The sequence below is a fragment of the Chrysemys picta genome, chromosome 3 (assembly GCF_011386835.1).
Source record: "Chrysemys picta bellii isolate R12L10 chromosome 3, ASM1138683v2, whole genome shotgun sequence".
Classification (NCBI taxonomy): domain Eukaryota; kingdom Metazoa; phylum Chordata; order Testudines; family Emydidae; genus Chrysemys; species Chrysemys picta.
In genome coordinates, this window is record NC_088793.1 from 69277912 (window position 1) to 69303117 (window position 25206).

A 25206-nucleotide genomic window follows, 5' to 3' on the forward strand; every position below is an offset into this window, starting at 1 on the left:
GGGAGGATTAAGAACTCTATTTTAGCAATTTTGAGCTTGAGATGACAGCTAGACATCCAAAAGGAAACATCAGAGGTACAGGCCAAGATTTTAATTTGCACAGAAGGCGACAGATCCGGAGTAGAGAGACCGATCCGGAGTAGAGGTCTGTGGTCATCAGCATGGAGATGCATTGGAAGTTGAATTTGTGTTTGCAGAGATAAAGCTTAGAAGGAGAGTAGAAGACAAGGGGACTGAGGACAGAACCATGTGGAACCCCCGAGAAAGTTGGAGGGCAGTTGAGGAGGATCCTCCAAAGCATGTGCTAAAGGAGTGATTAGAGAGATAGAAGGAGAACCAGGAGAGGGCAGAGTCATGGAAGCAGCCAAGGGAGGACAAGACTCCAAGAAGAGCATGGTTGCCAGTGTTGAAGGCAGCTCATTTGTCAAAGAGGAGGAGATGGAGTACTGGTTCTGAGCTTTGACCAGGAAGAGGTCATTAGAGACTTTAACAAACTGGTTTTAACGTAGTACGAGGGGCAGAAACTGGATTAGAAGATCTAGGATGGAATTGGAAGAGAGGAATACTGGACAGTGCTTATAGATGACATGTTCAGTGAATTTAGAGAAGAAAGAGAGATGCAGCGATAGTTGGAGAGGCAAGTGGAATCAAGTACAGTGGAACAGTGATTGTATTTGAAAGGAAAGAGACAGAGGAGAGTGAGGTTAAGGAGAACAGTTAAGGGAGTGAGTGAGAGGGAGATCAGGGGATGGAATGGGATCGGGTAACTGCTGGGGTAAGTGGAGGGGTTAGAGGAGGATAGCAGACGAGAAACTTCATGCTTCTGTGATGGGAGGAGGAGAGAATTGTAGGAGGCATGCTGAGGGGAGGGGGAAGTTCCCTGTCCTATTTCTTCCGTTTTCTCTTGGAAGACAGCAGCAAGATCCTGTGCAGAGAATAGAAATGGAGGAAGGAAAGCTTTGAGGAATGAGTCCAAGATAGTGAAAAGGTGACTGAAATTGCAGGCTTGGGATTCAGTTAAATTGGAGTAGTAGAGCTGTTTAGCTAGGAAGATGGCAAATCTGAAGAGTAGTGAACATATCTGTATTGGAGAAAGTCAGCCTGGTCACAGGATTTCTGCCAGAGATGCTCTGCAGTGTAAGAGCAGAAGCAGCAGATATTGGGATGAGTCAGCACTAGGGGTTAGTAGGGCAGACACTGTGAAGGGAGAGAGGGACAAAAGCAAGTGGAAGATGGTGAAGCATGCAAAGAATAAACAACTCTGTTGGTGGAAGAGAGGGCAGGGTGGAGAGGGCTGAGAGTAGATGAGAAATCATCAGTGTTGATGGATGAAGTCACTGAAATGCTGAGTGACAAGATGGGAAGAAGGGCTCATGGGTGACACTGAAAAAGACCAGGTGATGATCCAAGAAGGGGAACTCAGCAACAGAAAGATCAGAGAGAGAGGAGTGCTTGGTGAAGACCAACTCAAGGGAATGGCCTTTTTGATGAGTGGGAGAGTTGAAAGAATGCTGCAGGTAAATGAAGAGATGAGGACAAGAAATGGGTGGCTAAGGGATCAGATGGGTATCAACATGGAAGCTGAAGTCGCAGAGGATGAATGTGGGAGATTGTCAGGAGAGAAAGAGTGTGTGCCGGGAGTCAAAGGCAGAAAGGAAGTCTGATGGGGAGACTATAGAAGACTGTGAGCAAAGCTTGGTGAATGGGCAGCATATGGCTGATGAAATTCAGTGTTGATAAATGTAAGTTAGTGCAAATTAGAAGTAATCATTGAACTATTTATGCATATTGCTGGGTTCTAAATCAACTGCAATCACTTGGGTGGGTGTAGCGGGGGAGGTCTGTTCCTCTGTGTACAGCTGTGGTGGGGGGGAAAAGAAAAAAACAACCAAACAAAAAGAAAAGATGTATAAAGCATGGAATCAACAGTAATACTGAAAATATTATAATATTATCCTGAAATATATAATAATATTATATTATATAATGACTTTATATAAAATTATGATATTACCATCACTTGGAATACTGTGTTCAGCTGTGGTCATCCCATCTGAAAAAAGACAGCAGGGGGTTGGAGGAAGGCAATAAAAATTATTGTTGCTTTTGAAAGAGTCCCTTCTGAAAAGAGATTGAAAAGGCTGTTACTGTTTAGTTTAGAGAGGGGATGGCTTAGAGGGGTCATGAGAAAGATAAACAAAATAACCAATGATTTAAGAAGATAAATCATGCGCTCCTTATTATCCTTTCCCATAACACAAGAGCACGGGGAAATTCAATTGCAAGCAATACGTTTAAAATTGATAAAAGGAAATACTTCTTTACCGAACACATAACTAACCTGTGAAAATCATTGCCACAAATATAACTGGAAAACGGTTTAGATATTTGTATGGTTTATGAAAGCATCCACATTTTATTAGATAGGATTATAAAAATAGAGAAACTCTCAGGCTTTGGAGCATAAACCAGCTAAGTGACAGAGTTAATAAATTTCTTCAATGGTAAGGTTATCCACTCTGGAGTTTCTTGCATCTTCCTTTGAAACATCAGGTACCAGCCATTGTTAGAGACAGGATACTGGATTAGATGGACCATTGGTCTGATTTATTATGGCCATTATCTATGTTTCCAAGTTGCCTGCTTGAAAGTTGAGGAGTATCTCTGCAGCTTCATATAGGCCTCCCTGGATTTATAAAATGTGGACTTTATTATTGGTCACTTTTCCTGAAAATTTGATGTGTGACAGATAATGGAAATCTCATAACCAGAGAGTGGGATGGCTTTCACAGAGCCAAAAGATGCATATATTTTTTTTGTATTCTGAATGCAGTCATGGAATATAGAATTGGAATTAGCTAGTCAGCTGTCTCTTAAGGAGAAATTCTTAAAGCAGACAGAGAGAACCTATTTATTTATAATGAGTTCACTTTTTATTGTGATCTGTTCTATTAGTATTTCTGCAGTAGAATAAGAGAGGAAGTTTTCTTAGTAAACAAACCAAGAGGTAGCAGATCACAAGCCCACTGCTGTGAAACCTGGCAACTTGTGCAATACTTCCAAGGAAGTGATATCCATTTGACAACAATCCATATTCTAACAGCCATGAAATGCCAAGCAGAAGTCCTTGGAGTGATAAAGATCTGCCTTCATGAGGGGGAATTGAAAACAACTAGTCTCTGATCAGATGTTTCATCTCTGTCACAGATCTGTTTGCCACCACATAGAATTATAAGCTAGAAAGTTTCTGACAAGCAATCTTTCAGAAGTCATGAAGATGTTGTTCTGATTGATGTCTTTCTGTTCTACTGATCCTAAGATCTCAAACTAAGACAGTTTGGAAAACAGATAGCTTCTATAATCCCACACTGACCCTAGAAGATACTGAATTGTTACAGTTAAATTCATCTTGCCAGTAACTCTTCTCCCTCCTCCCCCAGTAAAATAACCAACCATTACTGCAATAACCTCTTCTGCAGATGGGCTGCTGCTGAGAGGAGGAATCTAAACATATAAATTCTCTGACAGAGTATTACTTACTCTGCAGTCAGCCAGAAAAGGATCTATAAAGTCAGCGTGTAGCCAAGTGAATGATTTTTCTTTCTACAATTCACAGAGGAGTTAAAAACAATAAATCCCCCTATGCTCTTTATTTTGGTCTAGCTGACAGAACTTTCTATTCTGCCCTTCAAATAAGGTTTATTCTATTTTGCTGATGTCCCATTTGAGCATTCTACAAATGGATTGAAAAGCTTAAAACAAAGGAAGCATCAATTTTAATATTGAATGTCCAAAAAGACTTAAACTGAGTTTCATCATAAACACCATTTCACCATCTTGGGATTTAAGACTCTTCCACAGATCAAAAACCCCTTTCATGTCCACAGTGATTTAAGTTCATCTTTCTCTCCAGGAAAACAGAATTCATAGTAACTATAACCTCTGCTAGAAGGTTGGGGAGCTGCAACCAATAACACTGCCTCATCAATTTTCCCATTGTTTCCCCGTCTTACAAAATATAAAGCTTGCATACAACTAGACCCAACATTCTTCATTTGGGAAGTATCTTATTTTATTTAAAGATTGAAATGCAATTACACTAAATCGTTTTTTGTGGGGTTTTTTTTTGTTTTGTTTTGTTAATTTTTAAATTCTGACACAAGTGCCTAAATAGTGAAGGATATGATCTCATACTAGACAATCTTTCCAGAATGGAGTGGAATGAAACTATTTTGTTTTAAGACATCTGCTAAGGAAATGCCAGCTTCCTTTTCTGTGTACTAAGAAAATAGCGATCCAAGTCACAGTAATGCAAATGTTTAATCTCAGTCCAGTCATTGCCTCACTTGCTCTGTTTCCTTAATAACAGAAAGGACATTATGAACTTATTGTCCATCAAATGAGAAAAAAAAAACTGTCATGTATCAGAAGGAAAGGATTTGGCTTTAGATCCATCAGCCACAAGGCACTGCTTGTTAAAGTTATAGCTATGCCAAGGAGCTATGTGGCACCAGGGGAAAAAATCAGAGCTACTGTTGGATGTTCTTTCATCTACACTATTGATTTCTCTTACACAAATATGTAATTGTGGTATGAAGAATAGAACCCAAGACCAAAGTCATTTTTGAAAGTTTGAATGAAAACAGAACAATTAATTTTAGCACTGAGCTTTTCAAGATCACCCCACATTGGTTCAGTGTTCTTTGTGGCTCTAAGCTCCGTGACATACTTTTGGAATTGAATCAAATCTTTTCCAGTACCCAGAGGTGTTTGAATCTGTGGTATTTACCATATATACTCGGTCATAAGCTGAATATTTTTGGTAAAAAAGTGACACGTGAAAGAGCGGGGGTCGGCTTATAATCGGGTCTACACCAAAATTTGATGATTTTACTATGGAATCATTGAATTGAATATCGAATACATTGTCGTTTTGTTTACCTGGAGCGTTCACAGGCACGGAACCCCTCAGCTCCCTGTGGCCGCGGTTCGCCGTTCCCAGCCAATGGGAGCTGTGGGAACTTCCTGCATTTTGTTAGCCATCTGCACTAATCAGTTTCACAGCCTGCATATCTGAGAACAGAAAGAGAGATCTCTTATATGTTCAACAAAATACAAGGGCACACATGTATGGAATAAGTCTGCTTTTAATGAGTCTTTTTAAAGCAAAGGTGGTGGAATGGCAGGCTAGGATAGACATCATTGATTCCTGGCCATCCAAAAAAAAGATACTTGACCTAGCTTTACTTAGACCTTAATATAACAGGAACCACTTAGATGATGAGAGACCAGTTATAGGTTTACACTGTGGTTGAGATCCTCAGTCCTGCTGTGGTTCTTTTATGCCAGGAAAAAGGGCCAAAACAGCATAAAAGGAACCCTAAAAGTTCATTATGTAGTCAGGGGAGGATTCCTTGGGCACAGGCACTTCATAAGATTTCCATGAGGCTGCCTTCCAAGGACTCCCTTGTAAGCTCTAGCACAGGGGATGTGCTGGGGGCAGGATGGGCATGTTAGGGACAATGTTGCAATGCACAGCACTCTGGGGATTCGAGACTGTGCTGTGGCCCACCCTTGGGGCAATCTGGGGAAAATGTGTAGTTTAGACAGACACCAATGGCTGTCTAAGGTACACTGTGGGCCTTCCCTCCCTGAGAGCAACCCTGGATCAGGAGGGCAGAAAGATGGCTTAAAGCTACCGTAGTCCTGTCTACCCTAGATTGGGAGTTTTAGAACAGAATCTCACCCTATCTGCAGAAACAGAACTATGACCTTTTTGTTCATTTACAACTGATGTACTTCCAGTCTCAGTGTTATAAATCCAAGTGCTGCATAAGTAAGTTATCTATATTATTTTCAGTCTTTACAATGGAGCGAATGTTATTTACATTTTTCCAAATATAAGTACTTCTTTTTTGTTGTGCAGAAAAGCTTTTGCCTTAATTAGTATTGCTTTCAGTTGAGCTAGCAAGTGCAGGGGGAATATATATATTTTTTCACTTGAACTAGTTCATTCAAAGTTGAGAAACCATTTAGGAGCTGAAAAAGCAGAAAAGCTTGTTTACCTCTTCCAGTCTATGAATAAAAACCAGCTGGTGAGGATGAGATCTACTAATTCTAAAAATTTGAAGGACATAGGATAGATTTTCAAAGGTATTTAGTCACCTAAAAATGCAGAGGCACCTAATGGGATTTTCAAAAATGCTTAAGTAGGTCCAGTGCCTACCTCTCATTGATTTCAGTGGGAATTAGACATGTAAACTGCTCAGGCACTTTTGAAAATCTCTTTGTCTCTAAATATCTTTTTCTGGTCACCATGGGCCAGGTTTTCAATCTGTCAAGTCATTAACTACATTTAATATTTCCTTTGTTTTAATAAATCAGTTTTAAATTAAACTGCTGGTTTTTGTTTATTTTTAATTTAATTCCAATTTCTGTCCAAATGCAGTTTGACACAAAGCATGAGTAAGACATTATCATCTAGTAAATAGGAAATACATCATTTCTAACATAATAAAAATCTGAAAAAATAAGAATCTGAATAAATGTATTTTGAGCCATATAATTGCTTAAATAAATGTATATAGATAGTTTGTCCTGCTGATTAGCAAAAAGAAGTACCAAATCGAGTATAAAGACCATATTTAGTTGCAAATCAACATGTTTTAATGATTATATCAACCAATGAGAATGAATCTTTCTTTAGGAAAATAACTAAAAAGGTACAAATGTGAAACAAGATTGAAATCAATTATTTAAATCAAGATTTCCTGCTTGCTGATTTAAATCATGATTAAAATCACTTTGATGTAAATCAGTCCCTCCTAGTTTGTCAGAACATTAGGGTTCCCTTAAAATATTTTATTTATGTTTTGATATTTTGTGATTTTCATACTGCTTTGTTCTGGTGGATATTGAACTATTTTGTTAAACTGTTATTCTGTCATTTTAGGAGGTAACACAGACATTACTGGAAGACTTGCATATTTACCATGAGAATTATTTCACAGTTCTGAGATGTCTTCATGTTTTCACAACTTCCCTTCCAAAGTACCCTTTGGGCAAACAGGTGAAGTACCATCATTCCCTGGACCTCTCTTGTTTCATGGTTGACATCTTTACAAATTTGAAGTCCACTCCTTCCTTCCCTCTCCACTCCTCTTTTCCTCCATGCCCTTCCCACATACAGTCAGATATTTTTGTCTTTATTATGGACTGGGGGAACAGCACATCATTTCTTTAACAATGCCTATAATACTTTGTTGTGAGTAAACAGCAGAGGGCTTGTAGAGAGAAGCAGATGCACAGAACAGCCAGTGCCTGTGTGATGTGTTCGGCTTTTATGCATCTGGATTTCTCATATGTAATACAGACAGTTTTCCATTCCTCCTATCATCAATCAACTGGTTGCCTAATGGTTAGATTCAGATGAGAATTAACATCCTTTTGGCAGGAACAACATAGCAGTGATGGGACAGTCATGGGTATTCTTAGTAGTTAGTTTGTATATTGACTTGCATTAGAGCTCTGGTATGACCAAACTCAGCTTCTCATACCAAGCAGTTATTTTTGTCCCACATTCTCCTATTAATGCTACAGAACATTCCATGATGTGCATTTTCACATTGATTCTAGATGTATCAGGTACATTGTTACTAGATGTGGATCTTAGCTGTGAATTCACTCTGAATTTTCCTAATGTTTGGGAATGTGGAATGTTTGAATCAGAGGTTTTGATTCAGGTTCGTTTCTAATCCCTGCATTCCCATCACCCGAATGGACCCTGTTAAAACATAGTGCTGAGCGGCAAGCATATTCTTGCCACACTGAGGGCCTAGTCCCAAGAGATGCTGAATGCCTTCACCTCAAATTGCAGTCAGTGAGAGTTGAGAGCACTCAGCTCCTCACAGGATCACTCTTTGAATGAGTCAGTCATTGTTTTGAAAAGTGAATGTAAAACTAACCCATTACTTGTTTTGTAAAACATTGTATTCCCTTTACTCATATACTGGTTCATAGATCAGAGAGCTGCACTGTGCATGTTTGGGAAAGAGTGTGTGGGAAACAGAAGAATATGGGTCAACTGTTCAGTTACTAAGGTAATCTTTCTCCTTTCCATTTTCTTGTTTTGTTTTAGACATGTAGAATATCTTCCATCTGTTTCTCTAAACTTTACATTTAGAACTGTGCTGGACAAGAAGTTTTGCAATGGACTAGATTGATTGATTGAAAATCTAATTGGCTATCATTTTTAATTTGCGTGCCTGTCCTTTTGAGTGGAACCGCCAGAAGCTGTATGAGGCTAGATTCTGATATCTTTCCCTCATGCTGATTACTCCCTGAGTAGTCCTATTGAAGTCATTGAGACTACTCAACCTGAATGAGAGTATCAGAATCTGGACTTTGGTAATTTGTTTGGAATATTTGTTTAAATGATGTTCGTTTTTTTATTAGATCTTCATAATTTGATTAATAAAATTGTTGCACTCTTTTGTGATACTCTTTTGTTAACAGTCAAGAAACATTATCAGTGTTGTTTGCAGTGATATTGTAGCCATGTTGGTCCCAGAATATTAGAGAGAAAAGGTGGGTGAGGTCCTATCTTTTATTGTACCAACTTCTGTTGGCAAACGAGAGAAATGTTTGAGCTACGCTACCCCTCTGCCAGTTCAAGTCAGCAGCAGCAAGGACCAGGTTCAATATCTGGGGATTCCTCTTAATACTACAAAACAGAACTAGTTCTAGCCCCCACCCAATAATCTGGGAAAACAAAACACCATCCCTGGGCATCTCTAAGAGGCAGTCCTTCCCCACTGTCAATCACTGATCCTGTGTATAACAAAAGAAAACTTTTATTAAAAGGGAAAGGGAACCCAGCATTAATTTGGGAAAACACTTCAAGCATGATTCAAAAGCATGTAACCGAAAGCAAACACCCACCCCACAGTACATTAGGCAGCGTCCTTTGCCTCAGTATCCCACCTTGTGGTATGAAAGTCCAGTGAACGAATGGGCCTTTAACATGCCACTTCCCTTTCCCTCCGCTGCACCTCACTCACAGTGATTGTGCTTGGTCACTGAAGACCTAGAGTTCAGAGGTGCTTTCACATGGCTTCACTTCCGAGCCCTAAAAGGATGCTGCTGCTGCCTCTACAACTGTCTCACTGTTGCCGATTCCCGCAGTGCAGGACTGGGATCCTGTGGGGTCCTGCAGGGTCCACTGCCATACTAACGGGAGCGGGACAGGAGTCGGATTAAAAATAGTCATGTGTAGGGCTCTAGCTCTCACCTCTGCCACTGTTATCTCTGCTGCTGCTCAGCTCTGCCACTTATCGCTGCTGCTTGCTGCTCACTGCCACTTCTGCTATGTTCTGAGGCTCCATCATTTAGCCCAGCTCTTAGTGATTTCACTGGGTAACGGGAAATCTAAAGAACTCTCTGTAGCTTGAAAGCTAGTCTCTTTCACAGCAGAAGGTGGTACAATAAAAGATATTACCTCATCCACCTTGTCTCCCAGTGTTGGCAAGCCAAATGCTCTGAAAGTTACAATAATGTGTTCCAAGTGACCTGCTTACAGCTTTATTATTTTTCTTCATAGAATGCTTTACAGGTTTGCATTTCATCCTTAGGATGGCCCCTACATAATATTTTCTTTAGCATTGTAATTGCAGTAAAGGTTCCACCAAATCAAGTTTTCCTGTTGACTAGCAGTGTTTAAAATAAAAACAATATCAAAGCCAATTTTTGAAAAGATATGATGTGGTTGCCACTTTACAGTTACAAACTTTTGTGAAAATTTTCTCTATGATGGCAGGTGATCAGATGCAAATATCATGAAATGCTCAGTTAATAGGATTTCATGTTGCTGGCATACAAGAAAGGAGCGGATAGGCACAGAGTTGGGGTAATGGGGAATCCTTCGAGGGCTCTGTGCATTTCCACTTATGGGATTTGGCACCTCTGACATGGAGCTATGAACTGCATAGAAAAGCCATGTATTTTGAGGGGTGCAAGAGTGCTCTCCCACTAGGATGATGTCCTTGCTTCTCTCTATACATTGGAGTGACACAGTTCCTTTGCTGCCTCTGCAGAGAGCTGAATGGAACCCTCTCATGTCCACAAGCTAGTTAGCTTTTTACTATTTGTTACTGTAGGGATCAGAGTATTGGCGGTCATGCCTTGTAGTCAGTCAGGAGCCAGGATCTGGAACCAGCGGTTGGAGCTTGAGACAGAGTCCAAAGTCAAGTGAAGGATTGAAGTCAGAGTCAGACTAAGGATGAGCCATGGGCCAACCTGGAGTTGGAGTAAGGAGTTAAACCAGGGGGCAAAGCTGGCATTGGATAGGGTGGAGGAGCAGGGACTTGGAGCAAGAAAAGTGGGAACCAGGAACAGAGGTGGATCTGGGATAAGGTGGACAGGAACAGGCAGAAGTATAGAGCACAGGAGTCAAGCAAGAAGGCAGGGTCCGAAGTAGCAGGCAGAGATCCACCTAGTTGCTTGGACGACTTCTTGTGCCTTCTTCTGGCTTAAGTAGTGCATGTGAGCCAATTGGTGGGGCCAGATGATTCACCCAATCAGGAACTTCATGGGCAGAACCTTTGGTGAGCTAGAGCTCCTTTAGCACCCTTCTCTGCTGGTTCCAGTGAGCTGCTGGGGGTGGCCCAGTGGTGAGATCTGTCATCCCTCATAGTTACTTCATTAGAGTTCTGTAGTATAGTTAGAGTATCTGGAGCCACTTGCCTCGGGTTATCTCTGAGCTATGCTGGGTCCCAAACTTCAGAGAGGGTTCAGCCATCTTTCCTGAGACGAGATGCACACATTTGGTGTCTAGTATGCCTGGGAGAGGCTCACATAGAGTCTCAATGCACTATTTATTTGCCATTTCTTCACCCCTCAGATGAGGAAGTTCAGAGACTTAAGACTGCAACTGCATTTGACTGCCTTAAACCTTCAACTGGACTGTTCTAAAACTCCTTTTTTGAGTTGTGAGGTCTGTCTCTGTGCTGAGGTCTTCTGTGAAGAGTCCTGAAACACACCTTTCTGCCCTTAGTGTCGGCCCCCAGCTCCATCAAAACAGACTACTCTAGCAACACCGTTACGTCCACACTGCTGTTGGCACTGAAAACTCACACACAGCACCATTAGAGTTGACACCAGTTGGTTCCAAGAGTGAGAGAAGCGCTTCCAGGTCTCCTTGTAACCTGTTCTTGGGAAGTGAGAGGAAGCATTGATTCACAAAAGGAGCCTAAGGAGAAAAAGAGGAGGTGGTATTGCTTTCCTCCTCCTCTGTTGCTTGTCACCTCCTTACCAGTCTCATCACTGCACTTGGCACACACGTCTCCTCAACTTGAGGTTCTGTACTTGAGTGATTTAGTCATCTCAGCGGTGCACATATCTCTAACACAGTTGATTTCCCATCTCATGACTGAGGGACCTCTTTCAAAGCTTTTGGCTTGTCTCTGCTGCTTGAAATATTTGTCATTGGTATAGATCCAGAATGCCCTTGAGGAGCATGGGATTCCCTCTAAACTGACCACACAAGCTCTTACAATTGGCTCCTGAGAGCCTTAGCTATCTTCCCTTGCTGAAAGTTCCATTTCCCTGGAAAGATGCCAGGTACCCTGTTAATGTGTCTGTGCCTTCAGGACTCAGTGAAGGCTTTGCTCAGTGCTATCAAAACCAACATGGCACCTATTTCAGCACTGGTGATAACGCTGACACCAGTGCCCCTTGCAGCACTGGAGGCACCTCCATTGGTGCCAAGAGCTTTCCTAGCACTGGTCTTCTCAGGCACCACTGCCTTCATGTTTCAATAAGCACAGATCTGACCAGTGCCATCAGTGCTGGCACAAGCATTATTGCCTCCTCAAAGAGTGACACGTGTATGACGAGAGTCCTTCACAGGAAGTGCAGCAGTCACCAATCAAAGAATATACTGATGGTATGTCCTTTAAGGATCAAATTGGGACTTCATTTGTCTCCCCTGCAAATGAATAGAAGCAATTTCAGGAGCTGGTGGGGAGGATGGCTATTACCCTGCAGTTACAGATGGGAGTTTTGGCACCAGACACATCTGATCCTCTTTGTAATATCATGGAATGGCAGACAAAAGGCAAGATCACACTTCCTATTCTCCAAGGACTACTCAGTCCAGCAAAGGACATTTGGCACTCTCCTGTGTCCTCACCACCAGTATATTTGGAGCAAGGGGGTGCTAATTGTATGTATCCTGTACAATTGGAGGCACACTTTTTTTTTTAATTTATTTATTAATTGTTACAACATTCCTTGGCTGATTATCCATGTGTCTGCAGCCCAGGAATTATTTAAAAGTAACAGGGCATCCTTGTGTGTTCCCTTGGCTAGAAAAGGAATAGACTGGATGCTATTGTAGAAAAGGTCTATTCTTCTACTTCTGTGGGTTTCTGTGTGGCAAATTATCAAGCTGTCATGTCCTGATATAACTGTGTTATGGCTTTCCATTAACTCTATACTGGACTCCTTATTGGACGAACAGAAGGAAGCAGCTAAGAGCTTAGGCTGTCCTCAGCATGTCTTGCTATGAAATCTATTGCTTGAGCTATTGGTTAGGTGATATTTAGTTTCCATAACATTAACATTTTAGGAATCATTAAAAAGGGGATAGAGAATAATACTGAGAATATATTATTGCCCTTATATAAATCGATGGTACGCCCTCGTCTCGAATACTGCGTACAGATGTGGTCTCCTCATCTCAAAAAAGATATACTGGCACTAGAAAAGGTTCAGAAAAGGGCAACTAAAATGATTAAGGGTTTGGAACGGGTCCCATATGAGGAGAGATTAAAGAGGCTAGGACTCTTCAGCTTGGAAAAGAGGAGACTAAGGGGGGATATGGTAGAGGTATATAAAATCATGAGTGATGTGGAGAAAGTGGATAAGGAAAAGTTATTTACTTATTCCCATAATACAAGAACTAGGGGTCATCAAATGAAATTAATAGGCAGCAGGTTTAAAACAAATAAAAGGAAGTTCTTCTTCATGCAGCGCACAGTCAACTTGTGGAACTCCTTACCTGAGAAGGTTGTGAAGGCTAGGACTATAACAGAGTTTAAAAGAGAACTGGATAAATTCATGGTGGTTAAGTCCATTAATGGCTATTAGCCAGGACGGGTAAGGAATGGTGTCCCTAGCCTCTGTCTGTCAGAGGATCGAGATGGATGGCAGGAGAGAGATCACTTGATCATTGCCTGTTAGGTTCACTCCCTCTGGGGCACCTGGCATTGGCCACTGTCGGTAGTCAGGATACTGGGCTAGATGGACCTTTGGTCTGACCCGGTACGGCCTTTCTTATGTTCTTATTACGCGATTTGGCAGAGCTCAGTTGCCTTGAGATCCGCCACAGTGTTACAGTTACACTGGCGTCCTCACTACCAAACTATGTGGGAGAGATGCACACACTTAGGGAATTTCTGATACACTTCTGAATTTGTGATAGTTTTATTAGCAGACTCAGCAATATCACAAACACTACAACGTAGCAAAGTAGATAGAGATAATACAAGCATCAGAAGTTGCATATTCACATCATCATCTGCTGGGGATCGCCATAGAAGCTAGAATGACCCATGAGTGGTCCTTGGCTGACAGGTTCTAGGAAATCACCCAGGATCACCCATGGGCGAGTGCCACTTTTTATCAGAGCTTATGGCTCACAGAAAGCCCCTTGGGAGCTGCCACTTGATGTGCCAAGACTACTTCTGCTCCTGCTTTCCTGCCCTGCTAGCCTGGGACTTCGGTGCCCTGCCTGGTTTGAGCCAGACCCGCTAGCCTACTGCAAACCCAGACCCAGGTCTGAACCACATCCCCTAACAGCTGCAGGCTTTTCTGAAAGCAGCTAGCAGAAGTGTTCTTGTCTTTAATACTCAGATGCCCAACTCTCAATGGGATCTAAAACCCAAATAAATTTGTTTTACCCTGTATAAAGCTTATACAGGGTAAACTTATGAATTGTTTGCCCTCTATAACACTGATAGAGAGAGATGCACAGCTGTTTGACTCCCCCTTCTCTCCCCCGTATTAATACATACTCTGGGTTAATTAATAAGTAAAAAGTGATTTTTATTAAATACAGAAAGTAGGATTTAAGTGGTTCCAAGTAGTAACAGACAGAACAAAGTGAATTACCAAGCAAAATAAAATAAAACACGCAAGTCTAAGTCTAATACAGTAATACAACTGAGTACAGGTGAAAATCTCACCCTGAGAGATGTTTCAGTAAGTCTCTTTCACAGACTACAAAAAGAACAGGAGTACTTGTGGCCCACAAAAGCTTATGCTCAAATAAATTTGTTAGTCTCGAAGGTGCCACAAGTACTCCTGTTCTTTTTGCAGATACAGACTAACACGGCTGCTACTCTGAAACCTTTCACAGACTGGACGCCTTCCTAGTCTGGGCACAGTCTTTTCCCTGGGTACAGCCCTTGTTCCAGCTCAGGTGGTAACTAGGGGATTCCTCATGATGGCTGCTTCCCTTTGTTCTCTTCCACCCATTTATATATCTTTTGCATAAGGCAGGAATCCTTTGTTCCTCTCTGGGTTCCCACCTCCCCTTCTCAAAGGAAAGACACCAGGTTAAAGATAGATTCCAGTTCAGGTGACATGATCACATGTCACTGCAAGACTTCATTACCCACTTGCCAGCACACAGGTATACAGGAAGACTTACAGGTAAAACAGAGCCATCTGCAGTCAATTGTCCTGGTTAATGGGAGTCATCAAGATTCCAAACCACCATTAATGGCCCACACTTTGCATAATTACAATAGGCCCTCAAAGTTATATTTCATATTTCTAGTTTCAGATACAAGAGTGGTACATTTATATGAATAGGATGATCACACTCAGTAGATTATAAGCTTTGTAATGATACCTTACAAGAGACCTTTTGTATAAAGCATATTCCAATTACATTAGCATATTTTTTATAAAATCATATAGAGTGCAACATCACAATGCTGATGCCCACTATGTCTAATGCATATTCAGTAGGGATTTTAGCCTCTTTTCTTTATCTGTAGTTCCTCACCCTACTAATGTTGGGGTGCCCTTCTCCTATAGGTTACTGGGTCTTTTACTTTGAGCTTATTAGCATATATATCGTTTAGTTACCTTGGCGTTGTTATAGGCACGTCAGCAGAAGTCCAACCTTAAAATATCCAAAGCTGGCATCTTGTAGTTATCTGTCAGCAGTTTAGCAACACTTGCTTATAACAGCATTCTGTCTTGTGATATAGGGTCGTTTACTGGTTAGTTGGGTATATCAAGTGTTTAAACCTTGGACCTTAGTTTGGCTTAGCTATTGTCTCTACAGGCTTGAGAATGTAGGCTTTTACATTACTCCACACCTGTACCTTAGTGTATGCCCATATATTTATAACAACCTAGCTGGATACAAGTCACCTCCTCTCCCCTCGATGGGGTGATTGCTAATGAACCCTATCACACTGCTATTTAGGGTCTTAACAACATATACCATCCATATGGAGACACTGTATTGGCTGTCATGGATGAATAGAAGCATAGGAATGTTCATGTACCTGGTATACTGCTGCTGGTTGCCTGGACACACAATATGGTTCCTTAGTTTGGGTTACCTGAGGTTAATTGGTCACCTCCTGCGAAATAATAGGATTCTGAATGGAGACAATCTGGGGTTGGTTTTCTAGGGGAGGTGTTTGGGGAAGTGCTTAATACCCTTTGTTTAGACCTCTGATTTTACAATGCTTACAACACAATACAACATTCAGTCCAATCTCTATCCATAGAGGTACAGTTAACACCTAATCACCTCCATACATTAACCTGGTGAGCATTTGTCCTGCCTCGGTTACTTCCATTACTAATTTTTATCAAGTATGAATCTTTATACTCATATTAACTAGCTTAAATTTAAATTAAGAAGGGCAATATGAAGCTGCAACATTGGTGTTTTCTGTCGGACTAGATCCTCATATTCTGGTTTAGCAGTGAAAACTGTTTCATTTTTAAAATCAGGTACTGGGGAAACTGCCATATGCCCAATTAATATATGCACCTTTGGATAAAAACAGAATTTTTGGGGGTTTGGCTACACTACCACACAGGGTCAATCTAAGATATGCAACTTCAGCTACGTGAATAGTATAGCTGAAGTCGACATACTTAGATCTACTTACTGTGGTGTCTTTGCTGTGGTAACTTGACAGCTGACGCTCTCCTGTTGACTCCGCTTGCGCTTCTCGTTCTGGTGGAGTACCGCAGTCGACAGGAGAGCGCTCAGCGGTTGATTTATCGTGTCAACCCCAGCTGGATCGGTCGCTGCCCGCCGATTTGGCGGATAGTGTAGACGAGCCCTTAGTCATGACCTTGCACTCTGACCAGGATAATATTTTTGATGGTTGGTCACTACACAATATTGGCCATCTCCACCAGAGGTCACCCTTTCTGTGGCAGCTTGGTCATCTTAACAGGGGATGACGATGCTGATGATTGGTTCCATAGTTGGTACCCTTCCTTCTGGCCACACAGCAGCATGTCTGCCACAAACACATTATATCTGCAGATGTACTGATGCCTTTTGTCAGAGCAACAGGCAATTCATGGAACTTTCTAGGTTTGGGTGCCTTGATGATAGACCACCAGAGGAGGTACATTTATTTGTTCCTCGTAGATGTTGCCTTCTAGGTGACCTTTTGAGTCCTTACCTACCACTTGTCTTAAAAATAAAAAATCCTCATCTGGATCAAACACAGGCATCGAGACTGTAAAGGAGACAAAAGGATTTTGATGTGATGCAATTTTTTTGTTAAATAACACAAGTCGATTAGAATGCTGTATCATAGTATTACCATATTTCTGATTTACCCCAATGACAATTTTTGACAAGAATTTAAACAATTAGCTTTTCTCCCTGTGGTTTTAAAAACATTTTGCACAATACCAGTTTAGCAGCTGCTCATCTTTGGCTAAATCTGTGACCTTTCCTAGTTCCAAGAACTGCAATGCGCTGCTGATGGTATTAATACATATTCACTGTATGCTGAACAAATAATTTCCTTTCCCATATACTGATACCTTTCCTTATCATTATTGTTTAATTGACCGATTAATTTTAATTTGAGTTTCATTAAACAGTCTATCTTTTTCACGAATATTATCTGCTACAGATCTTTCCTTGTTTGATTAATCTTTTATCCCTTGCAGCACTGGATTGACACCCTGTCCCTGTAATACATAATGTGTGTCCTAACTTTTTTAACATCCACCTGATTCCAAATTGACATTCCATTTCCAAATAACCCTGACACAGTTTTTATGATCCCCAAAGGATCAGTTCCCCTTTTTTCCCCAAGGGATACATAACGTATGCTTGGCATGGATTTCCAAATTTGTAATATCCTGCACCCATTGTTGATAAGCAGTGACCTTATCCACAAGGAGTAATGAAAGGAAAGAGGACACTTTGGAGTCTTTCCAATAACTGAATTTACCCACGTGCCACTTAACAGATTTAACACAACAGGAACATACATAAATTGAACCTGATTGGTTAATACCTCTGCTATAGGTGTAGCTACCTTCCCTCCTCCCCCCCCCCCCCCACAGAGTTATTGATCCGGGGAAATATCTATTTCCACTTTACCTAAGGTGACATATTTACATCCACTAGCTCATAGCTAAGGGTCATACTTTTGCCTATTAGGCCCGTTACAATTTGATAGGACTTGCTAGGAGTAAGCTCCGTTGATTGGCTACTGGAGTAGGGGAAATGATTTGACCAGGACCCCCTTCAGTTACATATCTTTCTTGTACATGAATTGACACTTTGTGTAAGGCTAATGCAGTCCCATTATGCCAGGTTATAAACTTAGTACTGTCCCACTGTTCATCTTGGTAGTTAGTCTTCCCCGAATTCAGGTATAGTGTCATCCGGGGGTGAGATCATACTGCTCCGAGGATGCCACCAGTGCAGCATCAGGTGTTCATACAGCAGACTGCTGTTGTCAGCTCCAGACCACCGTTGCTACAGTGTTAGGGTTTACACTGTCTGGAGTTCTTACCTGAAAGTCCATTTTCTCTATTTCTACTATATGGGAATCAAGTACTGGAGATCGAGAGTCTTCAGTCAGCTTGGCTGGATACTGTGCATTCTGCAGACCAGGTGCTCCAAAGGCCTGGGCTTGCATCAGATTAATTGTGAGGACATTAAAGCTGCTCAGAGGACAAACAGCATTTTGCTGTGTGCTTGTTCCAACTTGGTCTCTGAGGATTTTGAATTGTTGGACACCTGCAAAGGAGAGGTCTTTTTTCCTGGTACAACTGTAATTGATTAACATGGTAAAACTTTATTTAATTTGTGTGTATTAGTAGTTACTTGAATTTTCTATACAGATAAATCAGCTTGTTATGGTGATACGGTTTTAACCACCTGTGGTAGCAACCATGCTCCTGATATTTTATATGAAAAGAGCATGACTTGGTTACCAACTTTCCAATTTTTTTAATTTTATTAAAATAGGCCAATTCTAACCACTACATACCAATGCATCTTGCATATATGGTTGTGCAAGGATTGCAGGTATGTATCCATTTTAATTTTCTTAATTTGGGAGTCACTGGTTTGCCATAGAAGGTGCTTAAATAATATTATTTCTCTTCTGACCATCACCTTAAAAGGTGATTGGCCAGTTGAGGCAATGGAAGTTATTCTAAAAGCCATTAAGATTGTGGGAATTAAAACTTTCTAATTTGCTATTGGGATTTACCAACTTTTAATTTAATAAATTGATCCTTTCCACAGTCCCTGAAAACTGTGGTTAATGAAGGATGGGGTCTGTTCTACCAGAGCCTTAACCACTTTTCTGCCACTGCTGTCTGAAAAAGAAATCCACTACTACTAGCAAAAACTATTGTTTGGATAGGAGATAGTGGCCCTACAAAAGTAATTTTGGCAGGTTAATTGGTTCCTTGCTGCCAAATTGTCTTAAAATATTTTTATTTTCCTTTTATAGGGCTTTAAATCAAGGACTAATTCTTTGACTTTTCTTAATTGAAAGAATTGGACAGGAGTGACAGGCTGACTCACAAATGTGTTTACATCACAACCTGTTTACATTATGCCCCCTTGCACTCCTTTTTGGCTAATAAATTACTTTTATTGTTTTGGATGTACAAAGGGTCCATTTACAAAGACCTTTTACCTTGCAAACAAAGAGGTTTGCTGGGTAAGAGGTGAAAACACTAATTTAAAATAAGTGTGCCATACTTGAGGGGTGAACCATTTTGAGGAGGTGAACCCTCAAACCCAGTACCCGTATATCTATAGCAACATAGCTGGCTACACACCTCAAACTCTGCTGCCAGAGTCATGGCCACTGCCATAGCTCTAAGGAGGTATTAATGACTTAGATCATTAGGCCTTGCTGTTGCAAAAATGTAATTTGTAAAATCAAAATGGCTGAGAATTTAAAAATTGAACAGTAACATATGGTGATCCTGGTGATATTCTGAACAAAAAGAGCTCTCAGCCACGCTTGTAGCTGTTTCCATTCTTTCACACTGACTCAACAGACAGTCTAGGCTTCAGGGTGACACATGGACAGGAGACTATCCTAGAATATTATTACATAGATACTTTTAGATTTAATTTGTATTTGATGTTTGATTTGATATCTTTAGAATGAAAATATTGAGACTAAGCAATCCTTAGTCATCTTTATAAAATGCTGGGATCTACATAAGTGCTGTATAAATACAAAGTGGTGATGGTTTTATATTAATTAAATACCTGAATCATTAACTTTGACTGTGTTTCAAGTTCATTCTGGATCCCAGAATGTAATGAGTTTTGTGATGTTGAAATGCCAGGTGAGGCTATTCTGGTTTATATAATTCACACACCTTGTTTGGCATGAATCATGAACCCCTGTCAAGCTTTAAGTCCAAGTTTCCCACATCTAAATCAGATCCTAGAGGGAAGGCATACGAAGGTGCTTCCAGCTCTTGATGATGTCATAGACTGGGTACTCTGAAGAAACTATTCACCATCTATTCTAGGGGGAAATTGAAGGATATCGTCTTCTAGCTCAGTCAATACTTCAGCCCTTTTTAAATACTGAGCTTTGGATATAAAAGCTAAACAGCCTTAGTTTATTCTTTAGGAAATCAACTTTACAAGAAAACTGGCAGCTTTAAATTACAGAACTTGGGGATTTCTTTCTTTCTTTTCTTTTTTCAGATGAGTAGAAAATAAAGTACTTCAGCAAATGCTTTTCTTGTTTGCTGGTTATATTACATCATTAGCTATTTGATTCTGTTTTTCAGGATGTTGGCTAAGGATGAGTTGGTGGCCATACTTCAAAAATGTGTGGAGATTTTTATATCGTCTTCTGGAAAACAGTTTAGCAACACGGTAGAAAAACTGGAGGAGTTCCTGGCACGATTTCAAAATCTGGAAAGTGAGCATGTAACCTATTGCCAAATTGTTTGGCATCAATAATCTGCTATAAAATGGCCTCAGAGAATCTACATTCTGATGAAATTCACGGGCCCTGCTGATGTCTCATGGTATTTTGAGATCAAACCCCCAAATTTCTCCAAATAAGAATATTAATGTGGCAAGTGTTTTTGACATGGAGTACATCTTTTCAAAAATGATTGACATGCAAAATAGGGATTGTCGATATTTGTATTACAGCTGACGGGGCCCATCATTTGTAAAATGGAAGTGTGGTGTGAGACAAGGAACTGGACAGATCAAAGGAGGTTGATGATAAATGACATCTGAGATATATATTTTCTTGAGGTTTTTCATCAAGTGCTTTACAACTTTCAAAAACATGTCATGAATAAGTCAAAACTTGAAAAATTAATAGTAGCAAACTCCTTTACACATACATTTGGGCTCATTACCATGCCAACTAATAAAAATGTGCAAATTAAGTCACAGTCAGATCCAAATAAGAGATGGATTGTTCTGGTCAGGGTGGCCTGATTGAAGTGGTAATGGCCAGTGGCAACCTGTAGAGTTCAGCAGTGCAGCCCAAGGGAAAAAGTGAAAGGTCCTGTATTAACAGCCTCTTTGTAACCACAGCATAGAGTATAGCCAATCTCAAGCATTCAAAAATCATGAGTGGCTTAAAAATTGAGATTTAAAAAAAATATTAATACATTTGGACTTTTTGTTTATTTTGTTTGTCTTTAGTTTCAGAGCCTTCAGTATGCTCTCTTCATGTTTTCAGGCTTTTGTCTGCAACTGTGAGGGCTAGAAGCTTACTTATTTATTTGTAAATTAAAGCTGACATTATCCCATAACAGTTGTCTTCAGGAAATTAGGTTTTAAGAAAGACTTCCAAGATCACAAGAGTAATGATAAAGTTGCAGGATTTGGCATCACTGAAAATAGGCAGCACATCTACAATCTTCCCTGTGCTCATTAATGTACCTCACCCTGATTTTGACAAACGACTTCTAGGGTGAGGGGGCAGTATAGTCTCCATGCTTATTGAATCTTTGGCCTTTGTTGATGCTGACAGAAAACTGTGATGATGGATTTTAAGATGTTGACACCTGTCCACTAAAATTGGACTCCAACTACCAACTCATTTCACGTAATCCACCAAACAGCTATCATACTTCACCACTGACCTGAGCCAGACTTAAACCTGTGACCTACAGGTGACAACCCCATAAGCAATGCAAGTAACCTAACAGTCTGTTGCTTTGCATATTATTAGTTGTTACTGTGATAGGAATTGTTTGTTTTAAAATTAATCACAATTGAAACTTAGCCCACCACCAGAGAATCAGGATGTTTTTTAAAGCAAAGTTGCTAATTATTGATGCAATTATTGATATACAAACTACAAGGTTCTGAAAGCAAAATTCAGGCATAAGTTAAAATTAAGATAAAACTGGTCAGTCAAATGCTTCAGTATATTCTATTTTTCACTTTGCTCTCACTTCAGTAAATCCAGGTTACGGAGTTTGGGAATGGCAGATGAGAATCTATTTTCTCTTTTAAAATTTTGCATGGGAAAAATGTAAATTTACAATGTGAGGAGTTTTAAAAGCTCATTAAGTGGCTGCTTCATTGAGATCATTGCCAATTTATACCTGTTGAGGATATGGTCCAGAAGTTTTAAGTGAAATGTAAGTGGTGCATAGGCCTTGTGCTGTCCCTCTGCACAGGGCTGACTTTCCTGTTTTTGAATAACTGTTCACAATATAAATTACACAGTGAAGTGTTGTTGACCTTTGTTTGCCAGGGGAAAAATTTAATAGCTAACTGGACTTCGGTCCTCATCTAACATGAAAGAGTACCATTGACCCTATCTCAATTTCGCCTGGGTCACCGAGTTTCTCTAGATATTAGAAAAAGTTTATGCCATGTGTTGAACACTGGTTTTGTTCCAGTAGCAGAAACCAATGAGGTACAAGATGTGTCTGTGTTGTCACAAAAGGAACTCCAGAAGAAGACAGACCTCTATCACCTTCAGAAGGTCAGGCCAGTTTTACTTTCTACAAACTAGTTTCAAGATTTATTTTTTTCAAGCTGTTAATTATTCCTGATTAGATCTGCCCTGCACACCCTAGCTATGAGCAAATCATGTTCTGTGAGTGACTTGAAAATTTAACATCCTGCCCAACCTAAATGTCAGATAAGAAGCCACCGGCTTGAAGAATTTCCATGACTCCTGCCTTTCTGACTAAGCATACTGGCCTTGATAAAAAAGCCTGCAGCACCGCAGTCCAATGCATATTTAACTTACATTGGCATGTGTTGACAGTCCTCCAGTAAGTAGATTTCCCCACACAAAGAATAAATCACTTTTATACACTTTTCTACTCCACCTCCTTCCCCTTCCCCTACCTATCAATCAATTCTGATCCTAACCCTCTACCTCTTTGTAGAGCTTCCTTGCAGATACTACTGTTGCCTTCCTTAACATGCAGAGAGCTTCAGCCTCCAGGTTTCTTCTCCTACATCTGGATTGTCTGCTCCCAGTTCTACCCCTTTCTTCTTAGAGGAGAAGCAGCTGGGGTTTCTCATTTCCTTCCACCCCAGTCTTAAAAAAAAGAATGGTAGCATCTGATTGGCTCTGCCCCCCCTTCCCCCCCGAGTAAAAGGGCAAGCAGCACTGCAAGGAAGGAGCCAGAAGCGCTCCAGCCTTACTCTGACTAAAATTTCTAGTTGCCCTAGGCAAGTTGGTTTTTCAAGCCTGGTAGCAGCCTATGAAAACAAGGGGTGTATGAAGTGCAATGTGTATGAATGTTTAGTTCAACATCTCTCTCCACCGTTATTTTGTTGTAGCTAAATTGACAGCAAGTGGTACATCAATACCTATTTCAGCACTAAAGATGCTTTCATTTATATTTTTAACTGCACATGTTGAGTCAGACTTCATTGCATCTAACAAATTCATGTAATAATGCCAGTTAGCATTTTGATAGCACCTTGCATCATGCATCTGAGAACTTTACAGACTTTTAATCTGCACATCCTCCCTGTGAGATAGGTTCATATTATTATCCCCATTTTGTGAATGTGGAAACTGAGGCCCTGGAAGGCTAAGTGACTTGTTCAAAGTCGCATAGCAAATCGGAAACAGAGCTGGGGCGAGAATCCAAATTCCCTGTGTCTCCGTCCCTGGCTCCGACCAAGAGAGAACTCTCCTTTTCCTTTTATAACACCATAATGTATGTTAATTTTAGGAATGGAGAAAAAGCAATCTGAAATTTTCTTGTCCTAGCCTCAGGACACTAATGTCAGGATTAGTGTTAGCTCTGTATTAGTAAAACAGACTCTCACAATGAAAACATTTATTTCCCTTCTTAAGCAGCCAGATACTTGTATACCTTTTGTAAGATAGCATACAAACAGGGAACACAGTATTGTCAGTCTAACTTTATTTCCGTTTAGATTAGTATGTGTTACCTAGGAGTGTCATGGCAATCATTTTTCATGTCTTGATTTCTAAAATGCAATAATCCTGTCAGCATCACTCTAGATAAATGGGTTTGCCATCCAAAATGACTGGGCTGTGCATTTTCTGTCTTTTATAGACTTTGCTGGAGTTGAAAGAATCAAAAAGATCTAAGAAACTAACTAAGTTTGAAATGCTCCGGTTCGAAGTGGTTGACTTTATAGACAGCCTGGTAAGGTGAGCTTTCCTGTTCTTTGGACCCTTTAATAGTTGATACAGTATCATAAGATACCATAGAAAAATATATACATGCACGCACACACAGAACAACAGTTTACCAAACAGTTCAGACTTGGGACAAACTGCTATCAGAATCACAGCTGTAGTCCTGCAATATGAGACACGTCCTCGCCACTCTTTTTATTTCCGTGAAATGTTGCTGTTGGGTGTCCTTGCAGCCATCTATGTCTGGATGAGGGCTCTGAAAATGCCTCTTTTCCATAGAATGCTGTAAAGAGTCTGAAACATACATTGCGCAACTCATTCCTGCTGCTGCAGAAGATGAAGAAAAATATGGCAGTTGACAATACAAGGTCAAAATGGCCCACACCATAATCAGTATTGGTCTATCCATTATTTCTTTTCTGCATTGTATAGGCTAGGGTTGTGATACCCATTTCTATTTTGGCTAATGCAAGGCATGGCAGATGGGCTCGTGGAGGCAGTTCCAAGTGTAAGCATCCACAAGGAAGAAAGTGTGGAGACAAGGGTTGGAGAAGGCTATGAAGGCAGCTGTTAGTTGTGCATCTTCAGTAGAGGGAAGGATCAAAAGTGTGGAGCAAATAGGGACTAGGGCAGAGAAATTGGCAGGAGCTAGATTGTGCAGAGCTACGTAGGCCAAGACAAGAAGCTTGAATTTGAAAACAAAGGTGAGAGCAAGCCTGTGAAGGGATTTAAAGATTGGATGGGTGGTGTAGGAGTAATGAGCAAGGCAGATGACTGGTGTCAACATTCTGGGTATTGCCTGCATTGTTGAATTTGCCCCGGATGTAGGTAGGATTTTAATTAAGAAATGTTTGAAGTGAGAAGCTGGGTTGATAATTCCTAAAATTCTCATTTTATTTGAAGTTGTTTCTAGGTACTGGGGGTATCTTATTTTTCAGAGGTTTTCTGCCCATGCCTGTTGTGAAATGCACATTCTTGCTATCTCTGTGAAAGCTTAGCTTTCAGTGTGGTTTCATAGTGTCCTTTCAGTTGA

The 25206-nt window shown here is 40.5% G+C and overlaps 1 protein-coding gene across 5 annotated transcripts in view; it reads left to right on the forward strand.

Annotated features, from left to right (window-relative positions):
* Positions 1 to 25206, forward strand: part of ORC3 (origin recognition complex subunit 3) — a 75263-nt gene that overhangs the window by 35524 nt on the left and 14533 nt on the right. For 2 of the 5 annotated variants that reach the window (XM_005299700.4, XM_065590169.1), the window contains exons 12-16: positions 6953 to 7069; positions 8020 to 8099; positions 20347 to 20480; positions 22438 to 22523; positions 24088 to 24185. In XM_005299700.4, the coding sequence (XP_005299757.1) occupies positions 6953 to 7069; positions 8020 to 8099; positions 20347 to 20480; positions 22438 to 22523; positions 24088 to 24185 (515 nt within the window). The remainder of the gene's footprint in view (positions 1 to 6952; positions 7070 to 8019; positions 8100 to 20346; positions 20481 to 22437; positions 22524 to 24087; positions 24186 to 25206) is intronic. The other 3 variants (XM_005299701.5, XM_065590170.1, XM_065590171.1) reach the window with 2 other exon arrangements.